We start from the raw sequence: 22,126 nt of genomic DNA, 5'->3' as shown, positions 1-22,126 counted from the left end.
CAGGGCACTTGGTCGGAGGGGGGAATCCTCCCTGCCGATAAATGTCTTGGAACTGCGGGCAATCAGTTCTGTTTGCTCCGTTGGTCGGATCGAATTAGGGGCTGCCCAGTGCGTGTCCAGACGGATAACGCAACTGCGGTGGCTTACATCAATCACCAAGGGTGCACCAGGAGTGCCCGGGCGGCCAATGAAGTGGCTGAGATTCTGTCCTGGGTCAAGACACAGGTCCTGGCGATCTCGGCTGTTCACATTCCAGGTGTGGAGAACTGGCAGGCGGACTATCTGAATTGCCAGACCCTGGACCAGGGGGAATGGTCCCTCCACCCGGAGGTGTTTCAGATACTGTGTGCGCGGTGGGGATCCCCGGACGTGGATCTGTTCGCGACTCGTCTCAACAAGGTGGGAAGGTTCGTGGCACGAACACGAGACCCTCTGGCGGTCGCCTCAGACGCGTTGGTGGTGCCTTGGCATTAGTATCGGCTGATTTATGCCTTTCCCCCGATTCAGTTGTCCAGGTTCCTTCGCAGGTTGGTCTCGGAACCGAGGTTGGTGATTCTGATGGCCCCAGACTGGCCGCGCCGGTCATGATACGCAGACATCATGCTCCCTGGCGGCTCCTGCTGAGAGACTGTCTTCTGTCTCAAGGGCCGATTTTCCATCCTGCTTTACAGTCGCTGGCTTTGACTGCGTGGCTGTTTGAGAGACAGGTCTCTCGGCGGTCATTCCTACCTTGCTCAAGGCCAGGAAGGCCTCCTCAGGTAAGATTTATTATCCTACCTGGAAGGCTTATTTCGCCTGGTGCGAGTGGCAGGGGTTCCATCCATGCTTCTTTTTGGTGGCGCGAGCGTTGGCTTTCCTGCACACTGGTGTGGAGCAGCGTCTTGCGCTGACCACTTAAGGGCCAGTTGTCTGCGCTGGCCATTCTCTTTCAGCACCCCTTGGTGTCAAATTCCTTGATCCGCATCTTCATTCAAGGGGTGCATCATCTGACTCCCCCCTAGGAGGGCACCCTTGCCCCCTTGGGACTTAAATTTGGTTCTGTCCGTTTTGCAACATCCTCCCTTTGAGAACATCCGGGAGATTCCTCTGCCGGTGCTGTCACGGAAAGTTGCCTTTCTGGTGGCGATCACATCTGCTCGCAGAGTGTCGGAGTTGGCGGCCCTGTCTTGCCACTCCCCCTATCTGGTTGTTCATAGGGATAAAGTGGTCTTTCAAAGGTGGTTTCAGACTTCCATCTCAACAAGGACATTCTCTTACCCTCGCTGAGTGCGAAGCCTAAGCATCCTAAGGAGTTTGCCTTGCATTCCTTGGATGTGGTACGGGCGATCAGGATTTACCGGTCTACTGAATCCTTCAGAACGTTTTTTTTGTCCTTCCTGAGGGACCTCGGAAGGGTACGGCTGCGTCTGCGACAACCATTTCAAAATTTATCAGGCAGACGATTGTGCAGGCCCATTCACTTAGGGATCAGGTTCCTCCTTTCCCTGTCACAGCGCACTCTACCAGAGCGATCAGTGCGTCTTGGGCCTTCCGCCATCAGGCGCCGGTGACTCGGGTGTGCAAAGCGGCGACCTGGTCGTCTGTGCATACCTTTACAAAATTTTACAAACTTGGATGTCTTGGCATCAGCGGATGCCTCTTTTGGCCGCAAAGTCTTGAGTGCGGCGGTGCTTTAGGGGAGACAGGGTAGTTTTGGCCTGTCTCCTCCTCCTGTTGAGTGTTTTCCCTTGTTTTTGTTTTCCTGGGCTTTCGCTCCTGTTGAGCTTTCTGGTTGCCCAGTGTTTACCTTTCTGTTTCGGAAAAGGTTCTTTTCCCTGACCTGGGTGCTGCGTTGCCTTTCTTAACGGTTACGTTTTCCCACCCCTCACATCTACACTGCTTCGGGACGTCCCAGACTTGGAGATTGTATGAGTGGGCGGCGACTGTCAGAGGACTCAGAGAAAATAATTTTACGTTAAATTCTTACAAAAATTCTATTTTATGCAGCCGCTGACGTCATCGGTGCATGTGCGGCTCCCACGCTCATGCACTTTAGTGACGTAACGTGGCTTCTGGCCAGTAGCTTAGCCAGAGTCCGCAGACAAGGAAGCAAGATGCCTGAAGATGGATGCGGCCTCCAGCGGGGACGACGAGGGCTTCATTTGGAGGTGTCACTTAATGTGCTAGAATGCGATGCATACTAGCACATTAGCACATTATGCATTTACTTTGCAGGGGAAAAAAAACTAAAAAAAATGTACTTCCTCTTTAACCACTTAAGCCCTGAAAGATTTTACCCCCTTCCTGACCAGGGGGTTTTTTGCGTTTTTTTTTTTTTTTTTTTTTTTTACTGCGTGACTTTAACGGACAATTGCGCGGTCGTGCGACGCTGTACCTAAACGAATTTGACGTCCTTTTTTCCCACAAACAGAGCTTTCTTTTGGTGGTATTTGATTACCTGTGCGATTTTTACTTTTTGCGCTATAAACAAAGTGCGTAAATTTTGCAAAAATATTTTTCACATTTTTTTATATGAAATTCCCCCCGCCCCCCCAAAATGTAAAAATCTAAATTTTTTTATTTTTGGCCAATTTGTTTTCTGCTACATATGTTTGGTATAAAAAATTGCAAAAAGCGTATTTTGATTGGTTTGCGCAAAAGTTATTGCGTTTACTAAGGGAAAGATTTGTCATTTTTGGTGGGTTTTTTTTTTTACGCGTAATGGCGGCGATCTGCGAATTTTTTTTTTTTTTGCGACATTGCGGCGGACAGATCGGACCCTTGACTGACATTTTTGACACTTTTGGGGTTACCAGTGACATTACTGCAGTAATCAGTGCTATACATATGCACTGTTACTGCAAAATGACACTGGCAGGGAAGGGGTTAACTTTATTAGGGAGGGAGGGGTTAAGTGTGTCCCTAGGGGCGTGCTTTTTACTGTGATTGGCTGTGGCTACTAGTGTAGGAACAGTGATCAACGGTCCTACATAGTAGAACCGTATGATCACTGTTTCTACACAGAGGAGAATGACAGGCGGTTTGTTTACATCAGCCGCCTGACTTTCTCCCTCTGCACCGACGATCGCCAAGTGACCGGCGGACATCGGCTCCGCCGGTCACATGCACTGATTTCCCTGTGAACGAGCCGCGGCGGGCGGGCGCCTCCGCGGGCTCGCGCTCGCCCACTATAGGCTCACAAGGAAGTGACAGGCAAGTGACGTAGATCTACGTCACTCTGCCTGGCCGGGGCTGAACGCCGCAGTAAATAGTCGTGCGGCGGTCGGCAACCGGTTAACAAGGTGCGAATGAGAAGCTAGATTCCATTGGGGAATGCAAGTCTGTTTGATCATGCTCGCTGTACTGCTTTGTCGCTATGGAGTCATGTTGGTTTCAGGGGTTATCCTGGGCTGGCCTTTGGGGGCTTTTCACCAGTTTGCAATCCTGTAGGTGACAGCATAACCTGAAGGTTAAAGACTGTTTGCCACAATAGGCTCCACAAAATCCTGTTTGCCTCAGGTGATGGCAGTCAAATATTTACTTCACAGCATCCAAGGAGCAGTTTTTGAAACTCTTTATTACTCTTCAGAATCTGGTTACATGGGCTGGAGTTGGGTGTGATGCTGTACCCGAAGGTAACAGTGGTTCTTGTTTGAAATGGTACCCAGGAGGAAGAAATTAACTGCTCAAAGGTTAAATCCTATATAAAAATTCAGCATCTAATGTGGTGTTTTTTTGTCCACAGGCTCCATTTCCTAATAGTGGATTTGTGAATGGTTTTAATTCTTCAAGCTCTTATAAAACAAGTGCTGCCTCAATAAGTATAGGAAGACCTTTCCACAGAAGTCGGTATGTATAGATGTATAGTTATACAATGTAATTTGATGCCTGTCAACCATTAAATCAACACGGTTTACTGTTAATGCAGAGTTTGTGTTGGTCTTTTTCAACGCTATAAAATGTAATGCTGTTGTATGCAGTAACTGCTCATGCCCATTTACTCTGCTTTGCTGAAAAAGGCATGTTAGACATCCGCAAAGAGGATTGACATTCAGCTCTGCAAACAATAGAATAGTTTTAGCAATTCATTGTATTGTGTTCAAACTGTCTGATGAAAGCTTTCTGGAACGGATCAGCTAGATTCTCATTTGTTAATGACTGGGTAAGTTTGAGTCCTGGTAAGGTCACAGGCTGGGATAAAATGTAATAATCAGGGCATGTAGGGGACACTTTCAGCTAATTTCCATTGTCTGTGTGGATTTTTGCTTGCATTGGTAGAATCTGACATATTCCAGGGCAGATAAATACCAGCTGAATTTTTTTTCTCTATTTGCTGTGTCCCCACACACCCGCTTTTTGCTTATGTACTATGAAGCTTGTAGACATTTTAATTTTGCTTTATACCAAGCATGTTTGGGCTGCTGGTAACACTTTGGAGGCATACTGGATGTCAGAATATGTAAGGCTGTTTCTGCACTATGGGCCAGAAGCTAAAGTAAAAATAAAAACCATGTTTTTTATTGGAGGAAGCAAGCATAAGGAGTGTATAGTGTACTGTTGATTCCAGTGATAAAAATACCAGCAATAAATGTTAAACTAAAATTTCATAAGCCGGTGTTATAATAAAGTGACTCGTGCTAGTAACCCCCAGTGTTATAATAAAGTGACTCGTGCTAGTAACTAAGTCCATAGTGATTCATGAGTATCCTTATAGTGATTTGAAAAGTGACAATTGATAAAGAATAAAATTCCTTAAGATATTGCTGCAAAAAAAAAAAAAATAGCAAAAGCTGTTGCCACCCATGCTCCCCCCCTCTTTTGCCATACTTTCCAAAAAGCTCTCCCGTCCAAGGGTTGAAAGCATTAGCAGCACAATCTGATTGTGATGTTGTCCTGCCAACTTGGACAAGCTTCCAGCGTCATTGCATCACTTGCAGTTTGGGTCTGATGAGCACATCATGTCCCGGACTTCCTATTTTTTTTTTTTTGCCTGATCATGCCTAACAGAATGTAAGTGCAATACAGTACAGGCTTTAATTTGGTTAACAGATTCACACTATGGGGCATGTTTTCTTGGCTCTACTCTGGGACACTGGAATTAAAGATGGAGAGAGAGAAATACACATCGGTTCTGGGACCCACATAAAACCAGATTGTGCTGTGAATGCTGTTTCACCCCTTGGAGTGGAGAGCTTTTTGGGGAGTGCGGCAAGAGGGAGCACGAGTGGAGATACCAGCACATGGCCCCCTCCTGTGTTTTTTTTTTTTTTTTTTTTGTAGCGATTTATTAAGGGCTTTTTTCTTTAGAAATTCTCACTTTTCAAATCGCTATAAGGATGTCAATGCATCACTATGGACTTTTAGTTGATCGCACGTGTCCCTTTGTTATAATAAGGGCTTAAGAATTTATTTCTAGTAACATTTATTGCTGGTATTTTTATCACTGGAAGCAGCTGGACACTAACGTCTTTACAATCGTTCTGCTTGCTTACATAAGCACTGATTTATATTGGATATCAACCCAGGTACTTGACTACACAACACTTACAATAACGGTCTACGATGGAGATGCCCACTTTAAATAAGCCAAGTGTTTTTTTTTTTATCAAGAACAATTGGAATGCCTCACTGACAAATGCTGAGGCCCACACAGCATTTATGCATTTGGTGCTGCATGCATGCAGCCTATTACTGAACGGAGACGCAGTGGCCGTGTGCAGACCACTGTAGATCCAACATTCACAGGCATACAGGGACAAGTGCTTGGGTCCAAACAGTCTGCTTTTGGGCCTATGCACCCAACCTTGCCTGACAAGCTCAGATGTGCAGCTGTGTCTTTACAGTCAGTCACTGTTCAGTAACAGGCTGCTTGCATGCTGCTCCAAATGTGTCAACAAGCACCTTGTTTATGCTGTATGGGCCTCAGCACCCATGTGACTAAGTCCTTACTCAAGTGTCTGACAACTACCTAAAATATTGCCATCTCTGACCCTGAACATTACCTTTCGAAGTGACCAATCAAGGATGCTGTGCAGGGACCCAATGTCCTCATCAACCAATGGTGTCAGCGGAAATTAAAACATTTTTGTAATTACACTATTTCTATTACATTAAACTATTATACACCATCAGGTAGCCGTAGTTCCTGCTCATTAACCGCTTGTGTGCCTAGGTTACGATTCTTGTCCTAAAATAGGTGCAAAAGGTTGAAACGGCGCTACCTTCCAAGTGATAACGTGCCAGACAAATTTAAATAAATAAATAGTGATTTTGTTGTATATTTTATGTCCTAAAGTGCTCAAGTGATTGGTGGTCAAAATGACAGACTTTTTTGACCCCTGACAATTACCCACTCAAGGGGTGTAAAGTGCTAGTGCAAATGAGTCAATGAAAGTTGAGTAAAGAAACAGTGAATTTATTTAAAAAGAGCCTGCTGTTAAACAGCGTGATATACCAGTGATAATAGTGATAAATTTATAAAATCAATGTAATAAATAAAGTAGATTTCCAGAGAAACAGTGAATTTATATTTAAAACAAGAGCCTGCTGATATACAGCGTGATATACCAGTGCTAGTAGTGATATAAGTTCATAAAATCAATTTGATAAATGAAACAGATTCCAACTCTTCTTAACAATAAGAACCGAAGGAATAGTATATAGAGTGAATAGGCAAGTGATTAAGAGCAAAAAACTTTGTTTGCAATCACCAGTGTGACCACTTGGTGTCGCACCTTGTATACAACCTGCTATATGTTAGATAAAATGGGACTGATAGGAATGTCCTGGAGTTCCTCCAATACGATCTCCCTTGTTCCCTCAAAAATATAGAGAGGGGGGACCCCTTGGTATGGTATATAGTGCAATTCCAAATGGTAGAGGTAGTAACTCAGTTAAGCTGTCCACGATCAGTAGAGAAGCCAGGAAGCTTCCACGGCCGCTCTAGCAGACGTCCTCTGACGAAACGCGTAGGGTGGAGTCTTACTTCATTACGTCACTACGTCACTTCCGGTTTTGGAACTAGGGCCGTGGAACGCGGAAGCTTTCCGGCTTCTCTACTGATCGTGGACAGCTTAACTGTGAGTTACTACCATTTGGAATTGCACTATATACCATACCAAGGGGTCCCCCCTCTCTATATTTTTGAGGAACAAAAAGGGAGATCGTATTGGAGGAACCCCAGGACATTCCTATCGGTCCCATTTTATCTAACATATAGCAGGTTGTATACAAGGTGCGACACCAAGTGGTCACACTGGTGATTGCAACCAAAGTTTTTTTGCTCTTAATCACTTGCCTATTCACTCTATATACTATTCCTTCGGTTCTTATTGTTAAGAAGAGTTGGAATCTGTTTCATTTATCAAATAGATTTTATGAACTTATATCACTACTAGCACTGGTATATCACGCTGTATATCAGCAGGCTCTTGTTTTAAATATAAATTCACTGTGTCTCTGGAAATCTACTTTATTAAATTGATTTTATAAATGTATCACTATTATCACTGGTATATCACGCTGTTTAACAGCAGGCTCTTTTTAAATAAATTCACTGTTTCTTTACTCAACTTTCATTGATTTATTTGCACTAGCACTTTACACCCCTTGAGTGGGTAATTGTCAGGGGTCAAAAAAGTCTCATTTTGACCACCAATCACTTGAGCACTTTATGACATAAAATATACAACAAAATCACTATTTATTTACATTTGTCTGGCACGTTATCACTTGGAAGGTAGCGCCGTTTCAACCTTTTGCTCCTATTTTACTTCTTTAACCCTTTTAGGGTTGGTTGTCGGCTGCTTACACCTTAGGCTTTTAAACATATTTATTGTAAACTCCATAGCGCTGGTCACCTTTTGTATATTCTACGATTCTTGTCCTAGTCCCACTTCTCTGTAAGGTTGTGTCTTTTAGTTTACGGCAGGACACCACGAAAGTGGTTTGCACACTGGTTATTATCCAATTATATTTATAGCCCCAATTTTTAATTCTTTGAATGTTATGAGGTTGAATAGATTTTGAGGATTTTTGTGCTATCGGGGGGCTTGTTTCCATTATATGCCTAAATTGCCATAGAGTTGGTTTGGTGTGCCATCCCTATACCCTAATCTGCAGTAACATGGCCCTTTTAGGTGATGAAATCGATAGAGAAATTGAGACCACTTCTGATAGGGATATGTCCCTTAGACTCACGAAGAAATTCGTACTAAATTTAAAAAACACAAAAAACTGATTAGAAGACACCTAATAGAAAATGGGACATCTCTTATCTAGAGACATATATAAAAAATAAAATCCTACCTCGGGGACTAAGACAAATTGCTGCTGAACGCCTCCACAATGAGAGAGAGATTTGAGTAAATGGAAGGCACAATGTATTGACCACGGTATAGCAGTGATTGTGGAGGAGGAAAATTTTAAATTGGAGGAAATTATTAAATTGAAAAAAATTCAGAAAGCTTAGAACCGTTCAAAGAAACTTCAGTTCATTAAACCTAATGAAAATCTCAAAAGAGAATTTGAATGTACACAACATAATCAACAGTCAAAATTTGAGGGACCTAAATGACTAGGAAAAGAGATTTTCAATCTAACCATACGGAGAGGACGGAGTAGATCAGGGAGGAGAGGCACTAGATCGGCATCACGCTCAGGGGGTGATCGTTCCCAGAGTGATACTGATGAAAATCAGGTGAAATCAGTGTCTTGTTTTAGATCATGGAGAAATGGAGGACCCTCAAGGAATTCAGAAAGGCAAAAATATTCCTGCCATAAACAAAGTAAAAAAAAAAAGGACAAGAGCACAGACTCAAAAAAACTGAAGGAAAACCTAGATCAAGGAAACGGTGATCTCTCAGATTTCCCATTATGGGAAACCCACATACAACTTTTACGAAAGGGTATGTCCTCTTCTCCAACTGGGAATATGGACGAATTCACAGTATACAAAGATGTAGTGGTGTTTCTACGTAAAGTTTATCTAAAAGTCCTCCATAAGGAAATGATCCTGCAAGGTACTCAATCTGACTGAATAAGACAGAACCACATTAGATACCCTTGCTTCCCTCTGAATGAGGCCTCTGAATCTGTCTGTGACCTCTCAAGGAGACGGGCCAATCTTAAGATAAGATCTACTAAGATGTCGCAATTCAATGAAAATGGCTCAGCATGTTCCTTGAGATGGTACAGAAGGATCTCAAGATGGATTGGACAAGAGGAATTGGTGATAACCTAACAAGAGATGAGCTAGAGGCTCTCAAGGAACTAAAGGAAGCTAAAAACATTGAGTGATAAGGGTGGCGATTTAACGAGACAGACTGAGGAAGAGTTTAAAAGACAACCTATAAAGTAATTGAAAGCAATCCCTTTCCCTCAATCCAAAAGGTCAATGAGAAATAGTTTTTTGCGAAGGAGGAAGGTCTTCTAAGCAACTATGATATGAATGTCTGAAAGTTGAGGGATATAACATACCCACGTTCTATATAATCCCAACAATCCACAAAAATCCAACTAGACCACCAGGGAGACCTATCGTCTCTGCAGTAGGGGGGCCCCTAGAACAAGTGGGACAATACCTTGATTTACTCTTAAAGGACATGGTTATTGATTTGAAGTCTTATGTTAAAAGTCTTATGTTTTGTCAAAAATAGAATCAACTAGGAGAGGCCCCATTAGGGATAGACGTTGAATCCCTTTAACCTCAATCCCCCATGAGTGTGGCATAGAAGCCATCTTGTATTTTGCGGACCATCACTTTTTTGATATGGATGCACAGAGAGTTCATAGTGGATCTATTACGATTAGCATTAGAGAACAATTTCTTCCAATTTCCGGGGAAATACTATCAGCAGATCAAAGGCACCTCTATGGGTGCACCCTCGGGCCCAGCCTATGCCTGTCTCCATTTGGGGAGATGGGAGGAATTAGTGGTCTACGCCTCCTCGATGTACCTTGGCCATGTTGAGAAGTGGCTAAGGGTCATCGACAGGTTAGTCATATAGAGAGGAGAGATAGAGGAACTACATTCATTCATACAAGAACTCAATAAAGTGAAGTTAAAATCCCATTCTTAGACCTATCTCTTTGTAGAGAGGATAATAGATTGGTTACCCATACATACTGCAAACCAACTGCAGCCAACACATTGCTAAGAGTGGATAGTCATCACCCACAATGGTTGAAAAACGGAATCCCCATTGGAAATTTTTGCGCATTAAGAGGAATTACACTAAAAATCAAGATTTTAGAAGAGAAGAGGGAGATGTATGAAGATTCAGTTAAGGGGCTTTTCGCATAGGCAGTTGCGTAAGGCAAAGCGTAAGGTAGTGCAATGTGAAAGAATGGAACAATCCCAGAAAATGACAACTGATAGTAGAGTCCGATTTTGTCACCACATTCGGCGCACAATGGGAGAAAGTAAGGGGAACCATACTAACATTGCAATATGCTTTTAAATAATCCAAGTATAGCTAAATTTGTAGGCCCTGTACCCAAATTGACGGCTAGGAGGGCACCTAATCTTGGCGACATGTCAATACGGTCGGAATTAGTCAGAACTGAGGCGTCGCATTGGCTTTCGCACATTTGTGGAACGTACCACTAGATTTTCGGATTCCGACCAAAAAAATAATTGTCATTAGGGACCTAATTGTGCCACCACTTGTTCCCGGGGAGCTCCTGTTTCTGGTTGAGCTCTTGTTTTACCTGGTCAGCTACATTTGGCTGTTGGGGCATTCAGGTTTTTTGTTCCTGTCTTGTTCTCATGGTTTTATTGCTTTGGGACATCCCTATGAGTCATGAAGATAAGGAGCTGCGTCTGTCGCTCAAGGATAGAGAGAACTCGATTTTTGTAATAACTTACCGTAAAATGCTTTTCTCCTGAAGTTTGACAGATGCAGCACCCGCCCCTCTACTTTTGAGTTATGGGGTCTTTTTCGGTCACTTCTTGCAACACAACTGTTTGGGTATAGCAGAGCCTGAGGAGTTATGCTTGCTGGGACAGCCCCTATAGGCATGGGCAAGCTTTTTTCCCCGCCTAGTGCCTATCCCTAGTCTGAGGAGCATAACCCCATAGTCTGATTAAGCAGAGCTGCGTCTGTCGAACTTCAGAGCAAAGGATTTTATGGTAATTTCTTCCAAAAATCCAGTTTTTCTTTTGTTTGACGGATACAGCTCCATATCTTCTTTTGACTCTTGGGTTATACTGCTCTCCGCAGGACTAGGCAGAAACAAATTTTGACGCAGTCCTAGGGGTTGTACTTTATGCTATAGGATTGCCTAGTCAGAAGTAAGGACCTGGTTTCTTGCCGAGATCTCTGGTTCTGGCATTTTTTCCTTTTTTTATATATTTTTTTTTTTTTTTATTCCTTTGAGAACTACAATCAACTGCCGGACTGGGCGATGCACTGGATAGACTAGATCTTTATGGTCTTCCCAGTCTGGCCAGCGAGCACGACCTAACTTTAGATCTTGACTAGATTGACCGCAAAATGTCCCCACTGAACAGGGGGCTGTCTGGCAAGTTAAACAGCTTGCTAGGACGCATAGCCCTGGTCATGACACTCATCACAACCTGACTTGCAGCATACTTCTGGCCCACAGCACCCCCATTCCAAGATGGTGCGATGGACTGCGCCTGGAGTGTTGTAGATTAGTGGGATCAACAGGGTGTAGATTAGTGTTTGGCTCGGCACCATCAAGGGCCAGATTTCAGTTTTGGCAATTTTTCTCTAACGGCCGTTGGCTGCAATTTTTTTGGTTCAGACTTTCGTCCAGGGGGTTAGCCACTTGGCACCTTCAGTAAGGTGCATGGTACCTCTGTGGGACCTCAATCTGACACGGTCTGGTTTTCAAAAACCGCCTTTTGAAAATATTTTGTCTCGGGTTTCCACTTGAATGAAGACATTGTGTGTTGCCTTCCTTGTGCCCTAAGCCTAAAAATCTTAAAGAAATTGCTTTACATTTCCTGGAATGTGGTTCAGGCAATCGGCGGCGACTGAGTTAATTCTGAAATCGGATTCCTTGTTTGTCCTTAAGGATGGATCTCGTAAGGGGCAAGGCTGCATCTGCTGCAACCATTTCCAGATGGATAGGGCAGACGGTGCAGGTCTTTTCCCTGTTGGGCACATTTTATGCGGGCGCTTAGTGCCTCCTGGGCCTTCGCCATCAGGTTTCAGTGATGTAAGTTTGCAAGGTGGCCACTAGTAGTCTTTGCACACTTTCACAAAATTTTTACAAAGTGGATGTGCTGACATCTGCGGATGCTGCTTTGGCAGCAAGGTTTTTGCTGGATGTTGTTGGAGTAATAGTCATTTTTGAGAGGGTGTATGTTTTAGGTGATCTCCAGTTGTTACTGGTTGAGCTACGCATTACCTGGTTGGCTAGTCTTTGGGAATTTCTGCTTCACCCCCCCCCCCCCCCCCCCCATCTCACATGTTTTGACACTGCTTCAGGACGTCCCAATGGTCAAGAAGGTTCTGGAGCGGTCGGTCAATGAACGAAAGAGAATTGGATTTTTTTCTTAACGTAAAATTTTCTCCATTCATTGACTGACACAGCACCAACCCCTCTATTGTTGGTATGCTTGCAACAAAACACAGTGCCTATAGCAGGAAGTGAAAGTATATCCCCTGAGACTGCCCCATAGGTGTGGTAAAGCTTTTTCCTGCATAATGTCCTACTCCTGTAGGGGAAAGCATAACCCAATGGTCAAGAAGATTCTGGAGCTGTCAGTCAAACATCTGAATAAAGGATTTTAAATTAAGACCAAATCAAATTTTCTTTCCTCCAAGGATAAAGACCCAGTTCCGTGAGGCCTCATGTGTTCACTCAGTGGGAAGAGGTTACCATAACACCTGTCAGGCATTTGGAGCGATTTGGTAAATTTGTCTAATAGTGCACAAAATGTGTGCCATTAGCGTTTATTGTCAAATTACTGTGTTCGATTTACTAAAACTGGAGCATGCGAAATCTGGTGTAGCTCTGCATAGAAACCAGCTTCCAGGTTTTATTGTCAAAGCTTTATGGAACAAGCTGAACTATAGAAGCTGATGGGTTACCATGCTCAGCTGCATCAGATTTTTCAATCACCAATTTTAGTAAATCAACCCCATTGTTCTAAAACTAGTAGCCATAGATTTTAGACCCTAAGGGTTTGTTTGCATCATATGCAATCAAACCATGTGGCACTATAGTATGGCCAATGCATGGGGGTCCTTTTCAGAACTGACACCCCTGTACTTTTGCTAAAGGGCATCGCATTTTGGCTGGTAATACTTAATATTTTGGGAGTGTTTCTGACCCACTAAGCCTGGGCTCAGTGTAAGACACCTACTTGAGCTGCTAGCAGGAAAGAGGGCTGTCTACTTGAATAGTTGGCTGTTTTTGGGAGAAGGCAGTAGGTGAATCAGGTAATGCTTAGGCTTTGAGTTTATCTAGCAGGTGTAACAAAAGTATATTGTAGGAAGATGCTTCCTGGATTTCTTTAATGCTATTGGCATGTGGCCAGTTCTTTAACACATTAACTTTATTGCTTAGGCTTCATTCACATATGGGCTATTTGGAATAGCAGCAAAACTTATGTTGCATGTTTTGGGTGCCGTTCATCCTGAATGGCACACCAAACATGGTGTGCTTTTGCCACACAACAAAATGCACATGCAAACATGCCTGGCTCAGGGCCAAAAGTTTGGTCCTTAGGCTGTCCTATGTGTAACTCACAAAAACTTTTAAATTGATATATATATATATATATATATATATATATATATATATATATATATATATATATATATATATATATATATATATATATATATATATTTTATTTTTATTTTTTTTTTTTTTTTTCATGTGCAATTGGTCTTAAAGTGCAAAATATGCGTCAAGTTGAAAATAATTTCTCAAGACCTTGAGTTTTAGCTTGGAGTTGCAGTTTTGGAATTGTGATTTATGCCCATGCATAATATGTTATGCAAGACCATATTAAGGATGTTTTCATTCTTTTTAGTGTGAAGACTCAATTTCGATCATCCACAAACTCTTCAGAAAGGACTACGGACAGTGGCACTACAGTTCCTGTATCTTTAGACATAAATGTAAATAGAGCACGCTCCTTCCCCTCAGAAAGGCACAACGCATCTTTAACCGGGCACCAGGATGTTTATTCAAAAGACACGCTATCTCTACATTCAGAACATAATGGTACAGATGGAGGGTTCCGAGGCAGGTATGCCATGCTGCTAAGTGTTTTTATTTTTCTCTCGTACGCAGTAATGTTTGCATGGACAAATATAATCAGTTAAGTGTCTTGATCGACAGTTATCAATACTGCATTCTTTATAGTTAAAGTAGAAAATGTCTGCCTATTGCTATGGCTGATGAAGTGTTAATGATTTTAAATCATAGGTTTTTTTTTTTCAAGGCAATATACACAACGTTGTAGGATCTGCATTTGTTACATGTGACATCTTTAGGAATTGCCATTTGTTGTGCAAAAAAAGCATGCTGCCCCTTTAGAGTCCATTCAGACTAGCACGACTTGTCAGGCGACTTGGTCGCCTGACAAGTCGCGGTCGGTCGCTCGCCATTGAATAGTACAGGACCCGTTCTAATAGGAGCGACACAAGTCGCTCCGACTTAGAAAAAGGGTCCTGTACAACTTTGGGGTGACCTGGACGCGACTTGCATTGACTTCAATTATATGAAGTCCGTGCAAGTCGTGCCGTGCTTCACAGGTCGCCCCCCAAAATCGTGTCCCGCCAGTCTAAATGGGCTGTTAATCTTATGCAGTTCCTCAAACATGAAACGTTTGTTATAAATGTAACGTAATCAAAATGCGATACAATTTACCACAATAATCACTATACATATTTGTGGATCTTATATAAACTAATAGTCCATAATTCATATGTGAAAGTGCTCTGTGCCCCAGTGCTGAAAAGTTCCCCTGACCGGATCATATTGGATTAGAGATCAAACGCTTTTTTAGTATCTCAGATCTCTAATCTTAAGATGCCAGTTGTGGCATTTTCTGGGTCTAGTACTCAAGACCTAATTGCAGCAGTCTCTAATATTCCATCAGCCATCTCCTTTTTTAACCACCTCAATACTGGGCACTTTCACCCCCTTCCTTCCCAGACCAGTTTTCAGCTTTCGGCGCTCACACTTTGAATGACAATTGCTTAGTCATGAAATTCTTATTTTGTTTACGCAAAGAGCTTTCTTTTGGTGGTATTTATTCACTACTGTCCTTTTTTATTTTTTGAGATATTTTGGAAAAAAAATATTCTACATTTTTGTTTTAAAAGAAATCCAATAAAATCCAAATTCGTCAATTTTAGGCCCGGATGTATTCTGCTACATGTCTTTGGTATAAAAAAAAATCCGGATAAGTGTATGATAGCTTTGCGTGAAAGTTTTAGTCTACAAGCTAGGCTCCGTATCATCGAAAATTGATCAATTCTGATATACTGACTACCTAATTTCTTGAGGCCCTAAATTGTCAGAACAGTACAAATACCCCCCAAATTACCCCTTTTTGTAAATGACAGTCCAAGGTATTTAGTAAGAGGCATAGTGAGTTTTTTTGAAGTTGCAATATTTTTTTGCCCACAATAGTTCAATCAAGTTGTAATGAAGTTTTTTTTTTTTTTTTTTTTTTTTTGCTCCCCCACAAAATTGTCATGTTAACAAGTTATTTCTTACCATGGCATAGATAAACTTGCAATTAAACCCCAAAAAATATTCTGCTACTCCACCTGAGTATGGCAATACCACATGTGTGAGACTTTAACACAGCCTGACCACATACAGAGGCCCAACATCCAAGTAGCACCATCAGGCAGTCTAAAGGCATAAATTACACCTTTCATTTCCTGGTACCTATCACATTTTTGAAGGCCCTGAATAATTTTTTAACCATGTGGACAGATGTGCGCAGATTCCTGGGACAGATGTTGATCACTGGGATGTGGCAGATGTTCACTTTGACAGATGTGGCATATGATGTGCGCCAGATGACTATAGATGTGATGGGTGATCACTGACAGATATGGCCGATGTACGCCAGATCAGACAAATTTTGCAAATGATGTGCGGCAGATCACGGGCAGGTGGTGTGCCAGATCACGGGCAGGTGGTGTGCCAGGTGTGCGCCAGAGGTGATCACGGACAGGTGTTTTATTGTGGGGGTACTCTGGGGAAACTTTTGGGGGCACTAGCACAGGGTGATCAGGGAGTAAAGAGCAGTAAAACAGCTCTATACTCGCTGATCGCCGCCTGCCAGCACCGATCCGCTCTCCTTCTCACTGTGTGAGAAGCAGAGCCGATCACTGTGACAGCGTCTCTATTTACATCACATGACGCCTTTGGACACAGCCGTCATGTGATTAGGAGGGCCAATCACAGAGCCGTCCTGTCGAGTGGTGTTGCTCTGTGTCCAGGGGACACAGGCACACTGAGATTGCGCAGCTGCACGTGCATTGAGCATCTTGTAGTGCATGGGCATGTGCCATATTTGTGCCAATCCCAAAAGCAGTGTTGCACAGATATCTTTGTGCATGATTTTTGCACATGGCCATTTTTCTTGTATATTGCGTTTTTCCTCCTTGGCTAGTTGTGCTCCTTCACAAGGTTAACTCGGAACATTCAGAGGCCTAAAACATCCCAAGGTAGCAAGTGGGAACCTAAAGTGGAACTTCACCCAACAAAAGGGGCAGTTTCATTCATCTTCCCACCACCCTGTCCACGCACATTTATTGGGAGGGTGAAGATTGTAAAACTGGGTTATGATCCAGCTCAGCAAGAAAAGTGCAAGTGTGTGTAGCCCTCCTGGTTTGACAGAAGCCGATCATTAGGCTGGTTTCTGCCCAACGGTCCTGTTGGAGAATGTCATTCAATCCGGGTCTTGGGGGATCCCAGTAGTTATGCGACCAGCAACTTCTGGTTTCTTGGGATAAAGTGAGATGAACTGATTATCTTCCCTGTGTGTGATGCTAGAAACGAAATGAGGATTTCATCACTTTCTGGTTTCAGTTTGGTTTACCTGACCATCACCTGATCTGTATCTGAACGGCAGCATTGGCGGCGAGAGGAGAGTTCTGGGCTCTAATGAGCATGTGGAAAAACTCCAGTCACACCACATATGTGAGGTCTCACTGTAAATGCGGTCGTGAGCAATAATTCTAGCTCCAGATCTCATGTGTACTTCTAATTGGCAACCTGTAAAGACTTTAAAATTGTATATGGAGGTTTTTAGGTACCCTAGTTTTGTACCATTCCACGGGTGTACGCAATTTTAAAGAGTGACATGTTCTCCATTTACATGGTGTAACGGTCTTTATTTTACCCAAAAATTGTGTGATGTGTTTTTGTGCATTAAAACTCAGTGTGTTTTCCAAAAAAATTGCTTTTAAAAAAACGCTGCGCAAATATCGTGTGACCCTAAAAATATTCCACACCACCTTTTTCTTTTTTCTCTAGGGCTTCTGTTTATGATCCGGGGTTCTAAGTTTTCTATCATAAAGACATTTTGTCATGTAAAAGAGATATGTCTGAATTGGCCCTGAGGAAAAAAAAAAAAAAAATATCCAACGTAGACATGGGATTTTTCCACTAGGTAAAAAGGCAAACCTCAATCTCAGTTCATCCACCTCACTTGGTATTCAGAAGAGTTTGGTACTCAGAAGTATGTAGGAACTCATACTGGTGGAGCCACTTAAACTTTTAAACAATTTAACTTTTACCTACAGGTAAGCCTATAATAAGGCTTACCTGTAGGTAAAATGAATATCTCCTAAACCTTCACGGTTTAGGAGACATTCACCCTGCATGCAGCCGCTGACACCAGCGGCGCATGCGCTCTGAAGGTCCGGCGGACCTTCAGAGCTCTACACCGGCTCCTTCCCGGAAAGTGAACTCGTGCGCGGGAGTGACGTAATCGCGGCTAGGGGCAATCGCAGCGCCGGAGAAGCCGAGGGTACATGACAGCTAGCTCCCTCAGCGCTGTCCGGACGACCGTGTCGGGGGTTCGTTTTAAGGTAAGTATTTCATAATGAGCTAGTATGCGATGCATACTAGGTCATTATGCCTTTGTCCTGCAGGTTTGTTTTCTTTTTTTTGTGAGGATACAACCGCTTTAAGAATGTGCTCCGTTCTCAGTAAATACTAGGTCCTCCAACCAGTTTATTTTGTAATTTTTGCCAACCTTTGCCACGGAGGGGGCTTGTAGTTTCCAACAGGGTGGAATAAATCTGTGTAATTAGGAGTGTAGATCCTTTGCTACTTGGAGCCTGCGACTCAGTATCTTGTAAAGAATCTGGTTGGCCACACATCCAGCATAAAATCCCCTTTGAGCAGCACCATTTGTGTTCGGAGTAGCTTTTATGAACATGACCAAATAAAGGTGATTTTCAACCAAGCAGCCAATCTGATTTTCTTTGCTACTTAAGGCCTGGAAGTGTGTGGAGGCAGAATGAGGATACTGACCTTGAGCACGGTTTGCTTCCACATGAGTCAGTTTGGTGTAACAAGAAGGTCCAGCTGCAGTTCCTGGTCTGATTTTCTGTGTCAATCACGGAACCTCTGTCCAAAAAGGGTGGATTTTGTCAGAGGACCAAAAGACATATGTAGTGAATCCAAGTTTTTAGCTCAATGGTAGGTAGCATTTTACTTTAAGCAGGTTGGTTCCTGATACCAAGAACATATTGAAGTTTTATTTGTCAAATTTGATCCAAAGTAAAAAATCTGATGATCACTTTCCCATTTGCCTGGTGGCATGTAGCCTGGTAAGCATGCCCTAGGTCAAAGATTTTCTTTCCAAGAGGCTCTGAAGAATCACTGCTGTTCAAATTGGATAAAATTGTGCACAAACATTGATGCTGGGGGTTTTGGTAAGGAAAGCAAATGCACCAAAGTTTGGGAGTAACTAGCTCCAGGGTCAGATGCCATTGATTAAATTTTCGGCCATCTATTACCCACCATAATGTGGTGTGCTCGACAGACTTGCTGCAGGTTTCGAAGGCTATGGTCCTCTAGACCTGGGCAGGAGACCGGGTTTCCTGAAATTGGAAAAAGAGGTGACAGCCATAATAGCCCTTACGTTAAAGACTTTCTGACAGACCATGTCACTCCTGTATTAGGATAGGACTTTATAGCGTGAGGAATTTATAGCATACCCTGATCAATACCCACCCACTCTTGGTTTCAGCCAATCAAGAACCTTAGGGGGTAGGCCATTTGATAGCAAGAAATATTTGGAAATGCCATCCTATCCTCCATATTTGGTAAACTGAGGAATGCTTGGGACGGTCTCTGGGATTTGTTTGCCCATAGAAATTGAACAAAAGCTCTATTCACCTGATTAGGAAAAGACGAAGGGATGTGGACAGGAAGAGCTTGAAAAAGGTATAGTATTTTGGGCATAATCTTTTTTTTTTTTAATACGCATGCCAAGCCAGGGAAAGACCGTCCGCCAGCTATAAAAGTCTCCTAATTTGTTGAAAAAGGAGTAAAATTAAGTGTGAAGGTAAGAGTGACCTCTTTAGGAAGGTTAATAACTAAATATCTAATCAACATGTCTGCCCACTAAAATGGAAAATCAGCCTTAATGCCTATTAGGTCTCCTGGGAGAGACAGTCAGCGCCTCCAGCTTCTAGTAATTTATACAATTTTATATATACAATTCAGAATTTTTCTCCATCTTGATTGGTAAAATCAATAGTGGGTTTGTTAAGGAAAAGAATCAGCTTGGGTCGCTACTTTCAATGTTGGTGGTTTCCCTACAAGGGGCCAGAGATATAATCCAAGTGTACTGGTTGTAAAGGAAGTGCTCAATCCTGTTGCAAAGCTAACAAAGGTATGTCTAAAGAATCTGCGCACAAGTTTATAATTAAGTAAAGCATTCTGGCCCCAGTGCTTTACCACTCTTCGCTTGAGAAATGGCCATAAGAATTTCATCCAATGTGAGTGGGGACTCCAGGTCCACCACAACTTCCAAGGGGATACAGAGTTCCACCTCTTCCAAGTATTGTGCAATTACTTCAGTCACTAGGTTGCTGAGTAAGAGAAGGGACAATATAGAAAGCGGCGTAATAGACATCTGCAATCTGATTTGATGAAAGTTGACTTTAGTATCCACATGATTAAAGCATTTCGGAGATGTATCCATGGGTTTGTTGAGCCCAAGGGTTGACACCGAATCTATCTCCAGTGTAATAAGGCCATGGTCCAAGATGGTAATAGTAACAGCAATAAAGGAGCGCTAACAAAACCTTCAGAACAGGAAGGCTAAAACGGTTAAACAGGGTGGGAGGGGGGAAGGGGAAAAGGGGGGGGGGGAGAAGGAAAGGGAAAATGAGGAATAAAGAATATAAAACAAAACAAAAAATACCATAAAATGGATGATTGAAAAAGTCCTGATGGAAAATGTCCAAGGCGCCGAAATGGTAATAGTACCCATTGAAGTGTTGGTCACCCTCTGTAATGTTGAATAAGGGAAACGTGAGCAAACCACACAGGAGACCTCTAAGAGGGGGTCCAATGAGATGGTGAAGTCTCCCCCCTATAATAAGGATGCCTTCTGCAAATTCATGTAGTTTATTCTATAGAAATTCCAAGTAAGTAGAGACTTTTAATTCAGTCTTCCTTTTATATATGATTATTGGATGCGACTGGCAGTATGGAAGCGGAGGAGAATGTATACAAAGGAAGACCGGTAAGATCTAAAAAAAGTGTACTATACTTGTACATCAGGTGAAAATATGGCTACTCTTAAGCTGGCCATAGACTGATCAAAATTCAGGCCAGTTTAGCAGGAACCGGCCTAGTTTCAATCCATCTTTGGGCAGGCTGGTTGTACTGAAGTTGAACAGCCAACTCCAGTACAACCAGCCTTTTGGATTATTGTAGTTAAATTACTGCCAGTGCCTAAATCATTTTATTGTGACAACTTGGAAACCCTTTGATTTCCCCCATCGGTACTGACTGTATTGGGGGAATCAATCAATCAATTTTCTTCAACCCATGGTTGGAGAAGAAAATTGCATAATGTATGGCCTGCCTTAGAAGCGCTCCCCTTTTTTCTTTTAGGGTCGTTTTACCAGAATATGAACTAATGGTCATTGGTTTTGAAAGATTTGTGAAATATATCTTACTCTCCTAAGGCTGCCTTACATTGGACAGTACCGTGTAGGGTGTTTGAGGTTCTGTTAAATTATATAATCTACAGTACATATCAAAAGATTCTGAGAACCATATATACAAACATTCTATATTGTAAGTCTTTGCAGTTTTACGTTAATCAACATTCTGAAATGTGCAACAGATTGGTGAACCCTTGCCCATCCTAACTTGAGACATTCTGATGCCCTTTCTGTACCTGATCTGTTACTGACCTGTTGCCAATTACCCTAATTGCAAAATGTTTTTCTACTCTTGTTAGTACCACTTTGCCCGTGTTTTGTTGCCCAGTCCCTACTTTTGAGATTTGGTGCTGTTGTCCATATTAAAATTATTATGTTCTTAGGATGGTACATTTTCTCAGTTGAAACATTTGATATGTTTTTTCTTTTGTAAATAAAATAAGGGTTTTAGATTTGCAAGTCATAGCATTCTGTTTTCATGTAGATTTTTTACACCGCATTTCAGCTTTTTGAAACTCAGGTTCTATTAGGACAAGTAACATTTTTTTACACTCCCTGTTACAGGAGAAGTACATTCAGAGGCAGAAGACGAAGAGATGATGACCGCACCACCGTAAGTTATAGTTTTTTGGGTTTTTTTTCAGTCTTCTGGCTTTGTTTTAGGTCTTAGCCCATTTTAAGTGAAGAATGTACTTTGTTTAAACATTGAATACTGTTTACAATAGGGGTCTCCAAGCTTTCTAAACAGAGGGACAGTTTACAGTCTTTCAGCCCCGGTTCACACTTGTGCGTGTGCGGGGTTCGCATGTAATGTCGGAGCGCACTGCTCCGACATTACATGCGATCGGCTGTGCGGTGCGAGTTTAGCCATACAGTTTGTATGGCTAAATTCGCAGCGCAGCCGCACCAAACACGCACAGGACCCTTTTTGGCAGCCGCATCAGGATCGGATCGCACAGCAGTTCACACTTGTGCGAACTGCACGATCGCACTGCGATATG

General features: G+C 42.6%; 1 protein-coding gene across 1 annotated transcript in view; it reads left to right on the top strand.

The window, feature by feature from the left end:
- Positions 1-22,126, top strand: part of LARP4 (La ribonucleoprotein 4) — a 178,147-nt gene that overhangs the window by 94,286 nt on the left and 61,735 nt on the right. The window contains exons 10-12 of the mRNA XM_082247084.1: positions 3,725-3,828; positions 13,994-14,212; positions 21,690-21,738. Of these exons, the coding sequence (XP_082103210.1) occupies positions 3,725-3,828; positions 13,994-14,212; positions 21,690-21,738 (372 nt within the window). The remainder of the gene's footprint in view (positions 1-3,724; positions 3,829-13,993; positions 14,213-21,689; positions 21,739-22,126) is intronic.

Source organism: Pelophylax lessonae (genome assembly GCF_965119305.1).
Source record: "Pelophylax lessonae genome assembly, chromosome: 2".
Lineage (NCBI taxonomy): Eukaryota > Metazoa > Chordata > Amphibia > Anura > Ranidae > Pelophylax > Pelophylax lessonae.
This window is presented reverse-complemented; position numbering and strand designations above follow the sequence as displayed.